Genomic DNA, 19641 nt, shown 5'->3' on the forward strand with positions numbered 1-19641 from the left:
ACATTATATTTTATTAAAAAATTAAGGTTCAATTTAATTATTAACTAATTAACTAATATAATGAAGTTAATTATTGTTATTTTTTTAGTTTATTTTTTATTTTTATACTAAATCAAATTTAGCAATATAATTATTATATATGCTAAGTTTAAGAAAATATTTTTTAATATAAAATATAAAAAAATTATTTATATTTTATTTTGAGGGTGAACAGAATATAATAAAACACAAATATATACATCTATATATAAGTATTAATATTTTTTTAAAGTTTGTGGGGGTAGATGCGCCTTTTAATTGTATGTGATCTGTTTCTGGACGAATTAGATATTAATATCCGCAAAAATTTAAATTAAATACGGTTCAAATATTCTATCGTAAGTTGAATAGATCGAATTATTTTTATATATCTTTTATTATAGGTTTAATTACTCTGTTGGTCCCTATAGTTTTACCAAATTTTTAATTAGGTCCTTATACTTTTTTTCCATTCAATTGGTCCATACACTGCTTTTAATTTTGTAATTACGTCCTTTTCATGTTAAAAATGTTAAAATTAACATAATATTTTTACCAGAATGCATGCGGTCAAAAATTTAATTAAGTTTTTAATTATAAATACCTTCAATTTGCGAATAAATATTCAGTTAACTCTAATATTTTTTACACTAGGAAGGACTTAATTACAAAATTATAGTAGTGTAGGGATCCAATTGAAAGGAAAAAAAATATAGGGACCTAATTAAAAATTTGGTAAAACTATAGGGACTAATAGAGTAATTAAACCTTTATTATAAGCCTATAATTTTAAATATTTTTAAAATTGTGAAAGAATGAGCAGCGGAATGTAAGAAATAAAGTTTATGAGATAAAATATTTGGTGCAAAATAACAAATAACAATTTTAGATAAAAAAAAAAAAGGAATAGAAGAGTGTGGTCATGATAAATAATAATTTTAGGTGAAGTAAATGACATAGAACTAATATAAATGTACGATGAACGAGGACTCTGATGAATGAAGTGAGACTAAGAAAATAAAATGATATAAGTGGTTAATATGATAAAATTGTTTGGAAGCAAAATGAAATTTGGCAAACATAATAATTAAGAGTGCTCAATAATATATATAAAAAAAGACTTAATACATGTTTGTGTCATGTAATTTTAATTCTTATTTATATAGGGATCTGTTATTATATTTTGGTTGTTGGTTTTTTAAATAATTTTAATGTGATGTGTACTTTGATTAATTTGTGATTATTTTTTATAGTAATGCTGAAAAGTGATGATTCATAGGTCAAATCTTTTTTCTCCAGTTTTGGATTGAGTATTTACAAACGATTTAAAAAGAAAAACTGTGTTCTGATAAAGATTCATTTTTTTAAATGGCTCAAAATGTCAAACTAATATTGTACACTTGAAATTAATTTAGGTTGGTGGAGTAGTTAGTTTATTTGTCCACTTAAGTAAGTATTGATAAGGTTTTAAATCTTACGTTGTACATGTAGTAACTCTTTAGCCAGTGATAAATCTTTAAATAGAGTTTAGATCCGCGATAGATTAATCTTTAATTAACCTATCGGATTAGAGAATATAGCAGACAACAAAAAAAAATATTGTACACTTAGAGTGTAAGAGTATCCAAATTTTATACAATATTTTCCTACCTTTTTTATCTTCTAAACTTAATTCTAGTGGACAAACCAAGCTCATTTTTGGTGGCATGGTCCATGGTGTTCACCCAAATAAAGATCCACTAGTCCCTCTAACCTTTGAGAGTAAATCAAGTTTTATTTATTTGTCAGCAATTTAGTTGTGTAGCCCTAATTTTATTAATTTAATTCCCCAAGTTTAGGTTTTGATCATCTATGCCAAATATAATACCACTAAATGATAGAAAATTATAAATTTTATTGTTTAGCAGGTAGTAGTAGTAGCTAATATAATTTTAGGCAATTGCTCAATAACTTTTATTATTTAGAGAGCAAATTATTTTTTATGATGTGACATTGCATGAGACATCAAATTATACACACATTTAAGATATAAGATAATAATTAAGTAAAGAACAATTTTAGTGATTCAATTCAAAATAGAAAATAGTTACTTTAAAATAAGTAATAATTACCTTAGTAATTGAAAATTACACACATTATATATATGACACATGAGAGGTAGCTAGCTAGTAGTTAGGGAGGAGAAGCTATTCCCACACTCTTTTATTTAATTTTTATGGTCTTTCCTTAAAAATACCATTTTTTTAAATGTAAACTCTACTAGATATAATTTTTTAATATATTTTCTATTTGCCGCTTTAATTTTTTTTTTTATTATTGTGAAGTCATTGATTTACTATATTACTATACGAATATACATTTAATATTATTAGTAATAAAAATAATTTTGTAATGATTTAATTATTTCAACTTCTCAAATAAAATATTAATTAATATTGTGTATTTATAAAACTAATTAAAGAATTTAATATATGCTACATGCCCAAATTATTTTGATAACTAAATTCAATTAAGTTAGGTCAATAATTTATTCGTAAAAAAATTAATTAGAGAAAAAAACAGATGCATAAAAATAAAAAATATTGATTAAATTTGATTACAAAAATCATTTGTTCAACTAAGAACATATTATATAGAAAAATAAAATAATTTTTTTTGAAAACTAATTATAATTTGCTTTAAATATAGTCTTTTGTATTAATTAGATTAAATATAAATTTAATTAGTATATTTATTGGCAATGCAACTATATATATATATATATATATATATATATATATATATATATATCTTTTAAGTTATTCATTTATGAAAGAAATTGTTTATTGGTAACACCATAAAATTAATGAAATCCTGTGGCAATTGCTAGCCTCTCCATCACATATAATGAATAGTTATTTGTAAGGTTAAAAAATCGAAAAAAAAAATTGAACACCAAACTACACCAAATAGTGTACAAAAGAAATTAAACATATGTTAATTTTCGAACAATAATTTACAACATTATATATATTGTTTACTGTTTTTTTCATAGTACAAACTACAAAATCCACCTTTTGGTCTATGAAAGATTTGTTACCAATTTAGTTGAGTCGACTAAATCTTAATGATCTTATTAAATTTAAGTTTTGAATAATCCAATCTTTCAATCTGCTAATTGAGTAATTGTTATATATATTCTTAAAGTATTAATGTTAAGAGATAATAACCAAATTCTAAAGTTTGGTAGTCAAATATTTTTATGTAAATTTATGCTGTAACAATATAATATAATATGCCAATAAACTGTAATTTAAATGGTATACTCTTTACGAACTCATACGTACTCATTTAGAGGTCACGAATTCGTATCTCATCTTTAACTTAAAAAAAATAATACAAAAAATATATTTGTTATTTAAAAAATTGTTTATGCAATTTCAGGTATAGGATAGACGACTACTTGACTAGATACTTAGATAGAATTTTCCTCAAATAACGATTCTAAAGTTAACTTTGATATTGTAAATAAAAATGATCAAATTCTGCTTATCACATCTAATTTAAGTGTTTTAATTAGTGACCAACACAACAATAATCCAATTATGCAAAGCTCTAATGTTTGAATATATGAATCTTAAATTAAATTATTTGGTCAAAGATATGTAATATTCATTTAGTATGCTCTAGCTACACATTCTTTTTTTTGTCACGAATAAAAATTATTAAAAAAATTATAAATGAATAAAGACTAAAGAATAATTTAAAAATAATTTTAAAATTTTAATATTACATATATACAAAAAATTAGCCACGTATTAATTTAGATATTTTTTAAGAGTTTAGTTAATATGTATTTTTAAAACATATAATATTATTATTAGTAGAAATTTTAATTTTTTATTAAATATAAAATAAATATATTAAAAATTTATATTTTTTATATTTTCAATAAAAAATTTTTTCAATTTGTAATTTTAATATGTATTTTTAGGATACATAATAGATAAATCCTTCTTTTAATACTTAGTCAACAAAAGTATTTTTATACTAAATTTTAAGAGTTTAATTTTGACGCACTAATAGTATAAAATTTTTTATATAGTTGTCCAATTATATTTATTTTTTGGATAATTATTTACACTGTTAATATAAAAAGTAATTATTTTTTGTGATATGATATTACATAATTAAATGTATGCATAAAACTATTTTACATTGTCAGTGCATTAAAGTTAAATTCAAATTCTAAATCTTAAATTTTAATAATATAAAAAAAATATTAATTCAAAATATTGACTAATATTAATAAAAAATATTGATCTTTAATATTTTTTTAAGAAAATAGAATTAACAAATAAAAGTAAGAGTTGTTTATCCCAAAAAAGTTATTAACACTCATTTTAAAATTTAGACATATTAATTGCAAATTAAAGTAACGCAAGAGCACATTTAATTTGTCAAATTTAATTGACCGTATTACGAACGAGTAACTTCTTATTTATGTCTTAATTAAAAAAATCATTTTCATTTATGTTTGACAACAGATCAAATTAATATATCACAAATATTTTTTTATTTTTTATCTGCGGGTTTGAATTGAAAATGTACACATATTTCGTTCCATTTTCATATTTTATTTCACAATAACGTAACATTTGTGGTAAATATATTTAACTATTCAAGAACGTTGATTACAACATTTATAAGAGCAGATAGAATCTATTACTAATTTACATGATAACATGAAAAGAAAGATTTGTTGATGATAAAAATTTATAGAAATTACATCTTATTAATTTCTTAAATTATATCTTGTTGGATAGATACTGGAGATGGCAGTAGATATTCAAATTCACGATATTTATTTTAAAAAAATCATTAAATACAGATTTTTTTTTTTAATATCCGTGTAGATGTGGTGATTGGATAAAAGTCTATCAGTGGATAAATATTAGATTGGGATAGTATTATGGTACCTAAATCGTGAAAACAACCGAAGCAAGAAATATTTAAGTTAATTTATATTTATTATAATAAAAATATTATTTATACTAAAATGCCACTATTTAATATATATATATATATATATAATTTAATTTATTTTCACTATGTATTTATATTTTAATATATATTTTATATTAATAACTAATTTTGGTGGCTAATTTAAGAGTAAAGCATCATTTTTGTCTCCAACGTTTAGAGTAAGTCCTATTTGTATCCCTAACGTTTAAATCGTCCTATTTGTATCCTTAACGATTATAAAAGTGATTCAATGTTATTCTATTATCAATTATACTAACAAATCAGATTATATTTTTCAATTATTCTCACTTGAATGTATTCATTCTCAATTAGGTCTTACTTGGATGTGGTCGATTTTAATATTATACCCACTATTTGTATTTAGATTCAATTATGTCCCTAGAAAAGTGAATTATGTAAATGTTGTAGGAATTAGTTTCAACATTTGATGAGTTATTTTTCGGAGTAGATCATCGATTCTATCCCAGACATTTGTATTCTAACTTCAAGAAGAGATTTTTAAAAATCAAACTAAAGCGCGCATGATGTGTAATTGACGGCAGAATAACATTGAATCACTTTTACAAACGTTAGGGATACAAATAGGACGATTTAAACGTTAGGGACACAAATAGAATTTATTCCAAACGTTAGGAACAAAAACGATACTTTACTTCTAATTTAATTTTAATATACACCTAACATCATTATTATTATAATTGCTTAAAAACAAAATCTCAAAAGTGTAATTATATCCTATAATTTATTCATATTTTCTACTATATGTATAAAACTTCCCCCAAAGACCAAAATTAATTGTGCTCGTAATATTAAGATACTTATTTTTATTTTCAAACCATAAAAAATATAATCCAAATATTTCCTATTTTACTGCCTCACAAAATCACTACTCAAATCCTATTGCATAAATAATAATAATAATAATAATAATAATAATAATAATAATAATAATAATAATTAATTTGATTACATATTTAAATATTTTTGTCAACTAAATCCAACTAAATTAGTCTAAATTTAACAAAAACTACTCACATAACATCTGTGTGAATCACACACTTTATCCTCTGTGTAAATCGTCATATTTGTATCCCTAACGTTTGTAAAAAGTGATTTAATGTTATCATGTCGTCAATTACACATCATGAGCGATTTAATTTGAGTTTTAAAAATCTCTTCTTAAAGTTAGAATACAAATATTTGGGATAGAATCGATGATCTACTCCGAAAAATAGCTCATCAAATGTTGAAACTAATTCCTACAATATTTACATAATTCACTTTTCTAGGGACATAATTGAATCTAAACATAAATAGTGGGTATAATATTAAAATCGAACACATTATCCAAGTGAGAGCTAATTGAAAATGAATACATCCAAATGAGAATAATTAAAAAATATAATCTGATTTGTTAGTATAATTAATAGTAGGATAATACTGAATCACTTTTATAAACGTTAAGGATACAAATAGGACGATTTAAACGTTAGGAACACAAATAGGACTTATCCCAAACGTTGGAGATAAAAACGATACTTTACTCTATATAAAATAACATATAAATTTTTAAAAAATAATACCGAAATATTTTTATTCTAATGCTAAAATTTTCAATTAAATGATACAATAGAACTAAGAATTTATTTCATTTATTTTTTATTATATTATTTTTGCCTTGTTAAGTATTTTGTGACGATAAATTAACGTGGAATAAAATTACTCTTTCTTCATGAGGATAAGATTGTGCATCCAGAATTGCTCCTAATGCAAAAAGGCAATAAAAACACGAGATTAGTGTGAGGAAGCTGTCAAAACAAAAAATGGGAAATAAATAAATGGTAATTTTTCTTACCCTTTTTCTTAGTTAGGAATACCCGGAATTATATTATGCAATAGCATTCTTATTTTGGTGTCTATTTTACTTTCATATGATGCACATTCATTGATCTGCTCCATTATAAAAAAGCAAAATATATATATATATATTGAAGACAATAAAAAAAGTATAAAGTAAAAAGAAAAAGAATAAATGGCCGAGAGTCCGAAATGAGCAAAATTGGAAGAAACGTCATTGAGAATCCCATCTCATATGAAAACCAAAATCTGACAAAACCCATGTTTACTTTTCTCAAATTTGGGTAATTGAATGCCTTGACAAAAGAATTTAATTAATATAAATATACATTTGATTAAAATATAAAAAAAAGTCCATATTTTTGATATCCTATAATCCTCCATAAAATTATGCTGAAAACTTTCCTGTCTAGAAGAGTTGCGTTTGACTTTGTGCCTCTCTTTATAACGCCCACACATAAACACAAAAAGCCAAAAAAGAGCCAAAGATAAAACCTTGAAATCATCTCACCCACTCTCTCAATCTCTCATTCATTCATTTCTATTGCATGCTCTTGCTTCATCCCCTTCTTATTCTTCTCCTTCAAACCACCACCACCACAACAACAATAGTCACACAAAAAACTTAGGCAAAACATCAATCACTATAACTATGGCTGTTGATGCCACTTACATGAATAATCTCTTGCCTTCTCAGTTACTTGTTAACAGGTAGATTCATTTTTTTATTATTGATTTTTTTTTTTAACTTATTGTAGACTGTGTTACAAATTGTGCTGATATTTAGTATGGTATTTTTTCTTTTATATTTTTACAGGGAAATAATCAGACCTAGTATTCAACAACAGCAGCAGAACCAGGTCTTGAATAATAATTCAGCTATGTACAATAATGCTCCTCAAATGAATTCAGCTTTGGTTCCAAGCAACAATCAACAACAGCAGCAGCAACAACAATCTGTGATGCAATTCTTCTACCAATCCAACAACAATGTCTGTGATCCAAATAACAAAACAGATAGTGGCCTCACTTTCCATCAAAACAATAACAACATGGTTTCTCTCCAAAGGAAGCGTTCCAGAGACTTATTCATATCCGAATTATTCACAGAACAACAACACAAGAAACAACAACAACAACAACCACCACCCTTCATCAACCAAGATATTCTCTTCCAATTTCAGAACCAAACTCAATCCGAAATCGACCGTGTACTCGCCCATCATGTATGTAATTAAATTCCCCTTCTACCTCCGTTGAAAATTCTCTTTTTTGAAACTTCCCATGAACACCCTTTTGGAAAAGGAAACTGTTGACGTCTCTAACTCTTTAGGGGGTCATAAATTTTCAAACTTTTCTTCGTGATTGTTATCTGGGTCATCATTAATTAATGTTTTTTTTTTTGTTGTGCAGACAGAGAAGGTGAGAATGGAAATGGAAGAACAGAAGATTCGGCAATCTCGGCTTGTCCTAAGCTTGTTACAAGAAACAATGGCGAAGAAGCTGAAGGAAAAAGACGAAGAGATTCAGAGAATGGAGAAACTGAACATGGCGCTTCAAGAGAGAGTTAAGAGCCTCTGCGTAGAGAACCAAGTATGGAAGGAACTCGCTCACACAAACGAGACAACAGCCAATTATCTCCGAACAAATCTCGAACAGATCCTCGCACATGTCGGCACCGGCGCCGGCGCCGACGACCACCGTCACGGCGGTGCCGACGACGACGACGCAGAGTCATGCTGTGGGAGCAATGATGATATTCTTAACAAGAATGAAAAAAAGTGTGGTTCGGCGGAGGAGGAGACGGCGGCGACAGCGGCGGTTGGCGGCGGCGGAGGAGGAGAAGGGGTTAGTAGGATGTGTAAGAGTTGTGGGGTTAGAGAATCAATAGTGCTGTTACTGCCATGTAGGCATTTGTGTCTTTGCACAATGTGTGGGTCCAGTGTTCGGAATTGCCCTGTTTGTGACTCTGGCATGGATGCTAGTGTTCATGTTAATCTCTCTTAGATTTTCTTAATCTTGTTTTTATTACATTCAAATTAGAATTAGATAGTTTAAAACTAGACATCAATAGTTTTTTTTTTTTTTTTTTTTGGGGTTAATAGACAGTTTTAGAGAAGTAAATCAAGGAAAAATGAAAATATATAAAAAAAATAAATCTAAAATTCTTTTGTTTGTATATATATATTTCTCCTCCCTCTTTTTTTTTTTTTTAATATAATGTTGGGTGTTGATGCCATGCCTGTGGAAAAAACATTTGCTAAGGAGAGAAAAGGTAAGTTATAATATTTTTCACAAAATATTATCTATGCTGAAATGAAATTAAATAGTAAATATTTAATATTCAGTTATAATTATGTGTATTCAACTTCAATTTTGCAAACATACTAGATGAATATTATTAGTGGTGAAGCTCTAGGTGATAGGGTAAATTATGTTTTGTTGTGGTAAATTTTTTTTTTTTTTTGTAATTTAAAAGTTTAAGTAAATTCGATAATAATGTGTGTCTGTTAATTCTATATTGTTTACTGTAGTATTTTTTGAATTTAATTATTTTGTGTTTTGTTGACATATTTTAATAGTATAATAATATTTTTTATTTTCATATTCAATATATTTTTAATGTAAAGAATTAATAAAATATTTTTATGATATTCGTGTAGAATATGTCTTTAGAATATATGTTAGTAAGAATTATTATTATTATTTTTTTTTTTTTGTGTTGGAATCACTATGATAATATTTGATAACTCCTAAGTAACATTTTAGGAGAAAAAATAGTGCTATTAATTGTTGTCTTTTGCTAAATTTTATGGAATTTTAATATAAAATTGATGTATTGAATTTAACAAAATTCTGAATTATAATTGTAATATATGTATATAGGAATGTGTGTTAAGATAAAGAAGAAAAACAGGAGGAAAACAACTCTTTAGCTTTATTAAGACTTAACAGTGAATGGTGGTTGGAAAAATAAAAATAAGAAGAAAATTTCTAAGTATTGAAATAAGAAACAGAGTGATTTAGTTGTTAACGATTGGCGGTGTTGGGAATCAAGATGCATGAATGAATGAAAAGAGTAAAGATATTGAACTTATTATTGAATGGCTGCTATGCTGGATTTTTTATGTGAATATGGCCATCCATAATAATAAGTAGGAGTGGTCACCATGGGTTAGATACTTAGATATTAGGGATTTAGGATTTTTTATTGGGTGAGTTTTTAATAAATAAATTTTTAATTATTTTTTAATTATTTATTTATTTATTTATTTATAATTTTTCAAAAAATTTATATTTTTTATTTTTATTATTAAAAATGTATTAAATATGTTAAAAAATAAAAAAGTATTTTTTATTTTCTTATCAATTTAATAACATCTAACAAATTAAATATTTAGTTCGTGATGAGTTTATTAGACAATAAAAAAATTAGATAGAGATCAGATTTTAATGATCAAATATTTAAATTACCGAAAAATATTTTATTATATATACTAATCATGAAATTTAAGGTCTAATAATACATAATAATATCTAAAATTCAAAATCAATTACTTATCACTTTGTGAGTTACAAAAACATAATATTTAAATATTAAAATGGGACTATGAATAAAAACGTATATGAAAACGCCTCTGATGACTACTTTCCTTTGAAATTTTGGAGTAACTCAAAAAAGTCTTAAAAGTTGAGACACACCTAAAATCCTGATTTATAAAGTGATGATATAATAAAGCCAACACAGTGAAAAAGATAAGTTCCTGTTGGTTGTGGAGGCTAGCGAGTATGCCATCATACCATAAGCAACTTCCCATAGGGATAAATTAAATTAAATTAAATTAAATTAAATATGATTTCACTTTTTTATTATTATTTTATTTGGCCATGTCAAATCGGCATCATTGTTTCTTGTACCACAGACCCTGCACCATTCTAGGAATGCGATGCTTCCTGGCCTGCCCTCTTGCTTAACCTTACTTTTTTGTTTGCTTTTATCTCTCATTTTTTTTTTTTGTTTTTATTCTTATTACCGACTACCCCTTTTAATTACCACTTCCTTTTTCCTTTCTATAATTCTCTTGTCTTGTCCCCACCCCAAAAGTTGTGCATTGCTTGCACCACCATGACAATAATAACAATCTTTTATTTTATTCTCCCATTACATGTTTTTCCAATGCAGAATTGGCCCATATTGAGGGTTAAATTAATTGATTTTTTAATTACGCGGTATAATTACATTATTATATATACTCTATATAGCATATTAATTAGCATTCCTTTAATTTTGTATGAGAATTTTTTTTAAACTAATAATTTTTAGTATTTTTAATTATTATTTAATTAATATAAATATTAAATTATTTTTAATAACTAAATTTCATTAATTTATGTGTGTAAATTATAAAAAATATAAATAAATATTATTATTTTTTTATATGTTAAATGAATATATGTTGAACATAATTAATATAATATCTATTGGTTTAATTATTATTGATTATGCTAATTTATTTTAAGATGAATAATAATTAAAATAAAGTAAGGATTATTATTTTATTATATTTGAATTTTTTAAAAAGTCGTCAAACATAACCAATAATAATTTGGCAAAATCTTTATTGCAGATTTATATACTACTTTTGTGTGTTGGGCATTGATGATCGAATCTATTACTAGCTTATATAGAAAGATATATTGGTGGATAGATCCAAAAAACATTTTACTATATCAGGATTGAAATAGAAAAATATTTTTATTCAAAAAATAGTTCTCTTTTTGCGCAACGTGTTTGACATCTTAATTAGTCATACATGCAATATTTTGTAAAAATCTTGAACTGTTAATAAGTTTCTTTATTTGTAACAAAAATTTATTACCTTGTAATTAATACCAAGTTATTGACTAAAATAAATAAGACGAATTTATTGACTAGAAAATGACTTCATGATTAAAAAAATTCATTAATGAATTTTCAAAAAATTATAAAATCCGTTAATGAGCATATATCACTTTTTTTCCCTAGTTTGCTACGGATAGGTTTTAGTGTTTTACTACTGCTTTATACAATCATATTAGTATTTAGGAAATAATTAAAAATACATGTTGAATTTTCTAAAATAATCATCTAGAATACACTATTATTATATTATTTATAAACTATATTGAGTATTAATAATTTTTCTAAGTATAGTTATTAAAAAATTATGATAATAAGCCTAAGAGATTTAATACTATATATATGTAGTACGTAGAGGAAAAGATACACAATTAAATGCGAAAACATATTGAGTCAAACAATAATGAAGATAAGAATGAAAATTCATATATATAAAAATAAACTAATTAATTTTATGGATAGATTTAATTTTTCAAAATATTAAATTAATCTTACTACATATATATTAAACTATATAATTATAGCAAATTAGATGCGTACACACAACACAGACATACCAAATTAAATTTGTTTTGGCTTTTCATAAATTTCTTAACTAATACATATTATTTAACTAAAGTGATTCTTGAAAATATTTTGTAAGTCAAATAGAAGTTTATTATTTGCCATTATTTTTAAATATTATTATTAATTTAGCTTTTATATATCAATGGTATCATTTCAAACTATAAACAGCAATAAAATGCAAGCGCACTCCATTTTTGACAAGATATTTTTCCTTTTGTTTTTAATTTTATTTCCCTGAATAAGAATAAAATAGCCTTTGATACTGATACCATTCCCACTAGCTAGCTTATCTTTTATTTTGTCAAAACTTTTATTATTGCTCTTACTATTATTATTTAAAAATAATTTTATATATATATTTAATTACATAATATTTATATCAATAAAAAATTATTTTTTATATTAATTATGTAAATAATTATCTTAAAAAATATATAAAATTAAATAATTATATATAATATTTTATATTATTAAAACATTAAAATTAATTTTTTTTTTTTGGTTTCTCACGGTATCTCCCAACCCGACAGATCAAGGACTAATCCGTCGCGGTACTAAGCTTCATTTAAGGGTTTATCGGTGGCCAATGGATTGCTGCATGCACACAGAGAGGGATAATCCAAATTAAATAATTATATAAAATATTTTATATTATTAAAACATTAAAATTAAATTATTATATTATTATTATGAGAGTCCTTGTATGTGGGTTGAGTGACCCACATAAATAATTATTTGATAATCCAAAGAGGCACATAGAGAGACATCTTTTTCAGTCTTTTCCTAACTTTATCTTTTATCTTTTCCCAATAACACAAAATCTTGTCTTGTGACTTGTCTGTCACAAAAAAGAAAAAGGAAAGTATAATTTTAGCTGTACTTCTCTTCTTATTTTGGGATGGAATGATTGAAATCTTCACATATCCTCTCCTCATTCTAACCCTTTTCTTCTTTTCTGTTCAATTCAATCACTTTTTATTTTATTTATTTATTTGTTTGTTTATTTTTTTCCTTTTCATCCCAAGTCCACCACCATCTTTATGCTTTTAGAATGAAACCTATTCTTGTGCAATAAATAAAGGACTCTTATTATTCATGAATAATCCTCCAATAATTCATTGAGATAGATTCCTATTCAATCTTCTCAATAAGTGCTAAATCTTAAGGATTCAATATTTTATTTAGCAGCCACAAAACATTGTTTATAGGTGTTAATAATGAGAAGGATATATAGAAGTTAGGTGGGATTCAAATCAGGCTTGATTATTATGGAAACTTCAAATTAAGGTGTAGATTTTGAAGTGCATGTGTCAATAAAAGGAGGGATTATTTTAATTTTATACAGATAAAATCTAATAGAGATATAATTATTTATAAATTTTTATTATTAATTTATATATTTAAAAAAAAATAATTTTATAACAAGGTGAATATATAATTGGAGTCAAAACAAAGATAAAATTAATGATTAAATCATCATCTTAAATGCCTAATAAATAAGAAAATGAATATTGTTGTTCTAGAATTGTCAATAAACTTTTAATTTAAAATATATTTAATTGTAATATTGCATTTATTTATTATCACAATTAAATTAAAATAGTTAGGATTGAAATAATTAATATCATATTGATATTAAAATTAATAATTATTTTAAAATATTAACAACACCATGACATATAAAGTGCGGTTTAATTAGAATTCAAATACTAAAGACAACACAGAGTCATTTTATATTACATATCCTTATGATATAATATAACATAAATTAAAATGCAAGAATTTTATGAAAAAAATTTCTCTCAACAAGTACAAAATAAGGTGAAAACTCTGGTGAAGTCGACTTCACGTGAAATTGATATCTGAGAGCTGTTGGATGAAAATTTAGTCAAATCAGTCAAATTATCTAACGGCTGTCAGGTATCAATTTCATGTGAAGTCGACTGTACCTGAATTTCTACCAATAAATAAATAAATAAATAAAATGAAAAAATTTCTCCTAAACTGCAAAAAAATTAACAATTTACAAGAAGTTCTAAACCCATATTTTTCACATTTGATTTACGGTACATTACACAAAAATTAAAACCATATAAAAATTAATCCATTGATTCAGATTATTCCAATATATGAATAATTTTGAGATTCCACACTAGCTACACTAGTTGTAAAGATACCCTAATAGTTATATAGGGTTAAAATTGAGAATACAATAATAATTGGCGTTATAGTGAAAACTGAAAAGACGTTTTTTCCTAATAAAGAGATGGTATATTTGTCAACTTTGTATGCATTGCTAGATAGGATGCTTCCAATTAGGTGTTAGGGAAAATTATTGGTCATGCCACTATTGTTTAGTAGTGTGTGTCCAATCCAATAATATTTAAATTAAATTAAATGTAGTATAGTAGGGTAAAGAGGCACATTTATCTATCTATCTATAGATAGTGTTGTTGGGCATTAACGTCAGCATGTGCCATGTAGTTGAACACCACTGACACATCAGAATCACATTTCACACACTCACACTAACACTGACAACAATTTCATCACTCCCACCACTATTATTTTCTGTCAACATATATAAATTTGATACCCTACTATTTTTTATTTATTTTTTTATTATTACGTAGTCCTCTTATTTTAAAACACCACACACACTCCAATTCTGCGACAAACTACGCTACAAAACACCATCACATACATCATAATTGATCAGAGAGAAGAATTGTGTTAATCCAATACTTAAATTATATTTTTATATACTAGAAAATTAATAAAACAACGGAATCTGAATGCATGCCCAGATTCATAGAACAAGCTACATACAATGAATCTGAGAAGTCTTATAATTATTCAATCTTGAGAAAATGTTAAAGACAAAATTCACTACTTTACATAAAATTATTATTACGATTATTGCCCATGAAAGGTGCTTTTCTACAATTTTGCATGCATGATTTGCATTATTCTAGCGGTATCCATAAATTATTATATGGTACTAATAATAATGTTTAGCATTATTTTGATTTGATATGTGCTTAGCATAATTTTGGGAGTTAGAGCGATTAGTTGAGCATATACTACATGTGGCAACTGACAAGGCCTCGTAATAATAATAATAATAATAATAAGGTAGAGTCTATAACGATTATTATTATTACTATAATTACGGTAGTTATATAATTTTAAAAAAATATTAAATAAATAAATTATTTTTATAATTAAATTTAATAAATTTTTCTTCTTCTTATACAATTTGTTTTTTTTTCCTCTATCTTTCTTCAACTAAAATTTTTTATGATCGTTCCTTAAACTATTAAACTAACTAAATTTAATTTGATTATCAAAATAATTTGATCGGATATTATTATTCTTTCAGTAACATTTAAAAATATTATTTAAATTAAAATAATATTTTTATATATTTAAAATATTTTTAAATTAAAAATAAAAATAAAAAGTATTATAAAAATATAAAATATAAATTTATTAATTTAAATAATATTTTTTAAGTGTTGTCAAAGTTATACAGAACCATATTAATATCTTTCATGTCATATATATCTTAATAATAATAATAATGCAGTTCTTTTGAGGATAGATAAGGATTGGGTACAATTTACCATCTTAGGTATTAAAATCTTAGATGATTATTATATAAGTAATTAATAAGAGAGATATGCACGGCGCACATGTTGAACATTCACCTAAATATCATTTTCAAGTCAGAAAAAGCTCTTATTGTTATTAATTGAAATTTTGTTACTTTACACAATTGCAGAGTCTATAAATAAACCTACATTAATTGCTAAGTATGCTCCCAACAAGAAAAGTGGATGCAAAATAAGTAATAGTATTAAATAACTATACTGGTATACACAAAAAATTAACTAATAAATCAATTATTTATACAAATTAAAATACATATAAAAATTTAAAATAAAAATAAAAAATAAATTAAATAATACATATATTATAGTGATTAATTTAGACTTATTTTTAGTGTGTAAGTAACATCTTGTATTAAATAATTGAAGGCTAAAGCACACATTAATCAAGTACATAAAAATAAAAAGTGAGCACTAAAATCTTTGAGGTGGACCAATATATGCCATCCTATAATAAATAGCTTTGTCCTTAATTGGTGACACTGTGCTAAACATGGTATAGTGTCATCTAACCACCGCTGACCAAATGAAGAGGTGGGACCCATTTTGGAGAAAAGCAAAAAAAAAAAAAAAAAGATCTGAGAGGGTTTAATGAAGTAGTTGGGCTTTGTGATACGAGGTCGGGCCCAAAATCTATCTGATGTATCCATTGTTTCAAAAGTGTCGTTATCGACCATGACCCAAAAACAATATATGCCACATTGCCATTTATGACTACAATCTGGTTAGATAATCAACAGAGGTCTAATTAATAATAAATTAATAAATATTTTTGAATTATATTTTATATTAATTATTATTAATTAGTAATTATTTAATTTTTAAAAAAAAAATATAAAATTATTAATTATTAATTATAATTGTTTAAAGTTGATTCATTATAAATTATTTACATATATTTTTTTTTATTACTAACAATAATAATAATATAAAAGGTAATTATACTATGCTGACCAGAAGAAACTGTTATTCATAGCAGTGTAGTACACTGTTGACCGAAAGTAAAGAGAAAATTTCACTCTCCTCTTCTACAAGATACAAAAATGATACTTTTTTCTCTTCTATTTTATAAATGTATATTTATTTTTTTAAATTTTTTTTAATTTATTTTAAATTTTTTGTGTTAACTAATATTAACTTTATTTATTTTTTAAGATAAATAAATTATTTAGCATCTCATAAAAAAAAGGAGTGAAATTTTCTCAAAAGTAAAATTATTTCGGAAAAAAATTATATATTATACTGCTGATTAATGAATTCACTTGGTCGTCCTTTTTTGTTTCAAAAACAAATGTCAAATATTGTCATTATTTAAGTTCCTTAAGAAGTATTATTTGATGAATATTGAGGCATTATATAACTATTCATGTGTTTTTTTTATAAACATTTTATTTATTTATTGTAATTAATGACTCTAAACATAAATTGGATACTCATTCAACTACAACTACTATCAACCTTTTTTCTCTATTTATCGATATGATTTCAATTTTAATTTTATGTATTAAAAAAAAGAGCAATTTTTTATAATTTTTTTGCTCTATCATTAACATGAGACGAATTTTAATTTGGATCATCATAAATATTTATTTAAGGGAAATTTCGCACTGTGAATTGAATTGAATATGTAGCAACAAGTTAATTAATGATTAAAAAAAAGAAATGCAGAAATTATATTCTGGGATGATTGAAAAATAACGTGATTGAATAATTGAGCATAGTGGGTGAAATGGAGCCAGTAGTCCTATTTTTTTGGTTCACTATTCACACGTGCCCTATTCAATGTTTATGTGTGTGTACTAGTAACTGCAAACTTTTCAAGTAACTTACAATTTCTCGAAAACATTATTGGAAACAAAGAATTAAATATACACCAGTGCATTATTATTAATAATAATTAAATAAAACGAAAATAATAGCATGGTGGGGTGTTATTGAATTGAATGCACCAACTCATGATGCTTATTATGAAAAAAAAGAGGGTGGGAATTGAATAGTGAGAAAGTAACGTGAAATGGCAACATCTGAGGACCACGCATGGCATTGGAAGTTGGAACAGTGCATGCATGGACCAGAAACAACCAACAAAAAATAATAATAATAATAATAAAAGGAAAGTGAAGATTATTGATTATATATAGCCCTAGCACAAAGGGTACCTTGGTATAGTAGATTGTGTCAGTGTGTTATCAAAGTAGTTAAGTTCCGGTAATTTAAAAAAAAAAAAAAAAAGAAGAAAAAATTCACATTACTAAAGTCTATGCCATGTGCAAGTGTCACACCCCTCACATATTTGCACAAATAAAAAATTGAGTAAAATATATTTTTTTATTTTAAAAATATTTTTAAAATTTAATTTTTTATTTTAAATATATTTTAATTATATCTCTTAATTAAAATTAATATTATCAACAAATTAATAATAGAATGATCACATTTTATGTTACTAACTCGAGAGTATAATTAAATTTAGAAGTGTATGATTATTCTTCAAATAATATTTTATGAAAATGTTATAAAATAATACATATTGATCTGTACGTTATAACTCTTCCAGCTCAACAAAAAATCGTACTGAAGATTTGTAAGAGATGAGATATATTTTGGAGTTATTGCCGTACAAGAACACATATTAATGATATTATAACTAAATGTGTATACAGATAAAAAGAAAAACTATAATAATATTAAATGAAAACTAAACTGTGAATAATATGTTACTAATTAATTATAACATAAAGTTTGGAATGTGGACAAAAAAAATTGTAGGACCAAGGTTACCCAGAGGGAGAAGGTTATTAAATATTGATTGTGTTTTGGAATTTATAAAGAGAAAGGGAGGTAGGGGCAAGACAGGAGCATATGATGATGAGTTATGAGTAGTATATATATTGTTTTGAAATGTGTAGCATAGTATATAGTAGTGGGGTTGGTTTCTGTGAGCCTTCTCATAAAAACACTGTCCCTCCCTAATTCCACATAACAACACTTTTTTCCTTTGTCCCCACTCTCCACCACCCTCTCAATTTCCACAATGCCCCACCAACTCATGAAATTGCTTCTTCTCTTCTTTCCCTTTCCTTCATGATTATTCATTAATGCCACTCCCATGAGTTTACAATTATTTTTTTTCTAAAAATATATTACTACTACAAGTTTATATATATTTCTATGTGGTGATGATGAGAGGTAGAAAGTCTAAGCAAACTTTATTTAATGTTTTTGGTATTTATTAGTATTATTCTTTCTAATCTCTATGCATTTCCACCCTCTCTTTTGTTTATTAAAAAGTTAATTTTTTGAGAATTTTAAACCAAATTTCTTATAAACTTGTTTCCATGTAATATATAGAAGTGTGTTCTTTATTATATGTGTAGAATTAGAGTAATTCAATTTTAATTCTATATGATATCAAAGTGATTTACAAGTTTCAGTGTTTCATGTCTCTATATCCCAAGTCACGTTTGTTACTGTGACACAATCTAATAAATAAATAGTTTGAATTTGTTGAAAGATTATTAGGGTGGTGGATTTCACGTGTAAGTTAAGGGAGAAAATGTTACAATAAAAAAGGAGTGATTGAATAGTTGACCTTGTCAAACA

General features: G+C 25.0%; 1 protein-coding gene across 1 annotated transcript; it reads left to right on the forward strand.

The window, feature by feature from the left end:
* The first annotated feature begins 7290 nt into the window (after positions 1 to 7290).
* Positions 7291 to 9081, forward strand: LOC112741416 (E3 ubiquitin-protein ligase BOI). Its single transcript, XM_025790407.3, has 3 exons — positions 7291 to 7611; positions 7718 to 8126; positions 8314 to 9081. Exons 1-3 carry the CDS (start codon positions 7553 to 7555, stop codon positions 8905 to 8907), a joined length of 1062 nt encoding a protein of 353 aa, XP_025646192.1. The 5' UTR covers positions 7291 to 7552; the 3' UTR covers positions 8908 to 9081.
* The last annotated feature ends 10560 nt before the right edge of the window (positions 9082 to 19641 follow it).

This window comes from Arachis hypogaea, chromosome 14 (genome assembly GCF_003086295.3).
Source record: "Arachis hypogaea cultivar Tifrunner chromosome 14, arahy.Tifrunner.gnm2.J5K5, whole genome shotgun sequence".
Classification (NCBI taxonomy): Eukaryota; Viridiplantae; Streptophyta; class Magnoliopsida; order Fabales; family Fabaceae; genus Arachis; species Arachis hypogaea.

Coding starts and splice junctions, on each gene's coding strand:
- LOC112741416 (XM_025790407.3), top strand. CDS start 7,553: ATGGCTGTTGATGCCACTTACATGAATAATCTCTTGCCTTCTCAGTTA. Junction 7,612..7,717: donor TCTCAGTTACTTGTTAACAG/GTAGATTCATTT, acceptor ATATTTTTACAG/GGAAATAATCAGACCTAGTA. Junction 8,127..8,313: donor ACCGTGTACTCGCCCATCAT/GTATGTAATTAA, acceptor TTTGTTGTGCAG/ACAGAGAAGGTGAGAATGGA.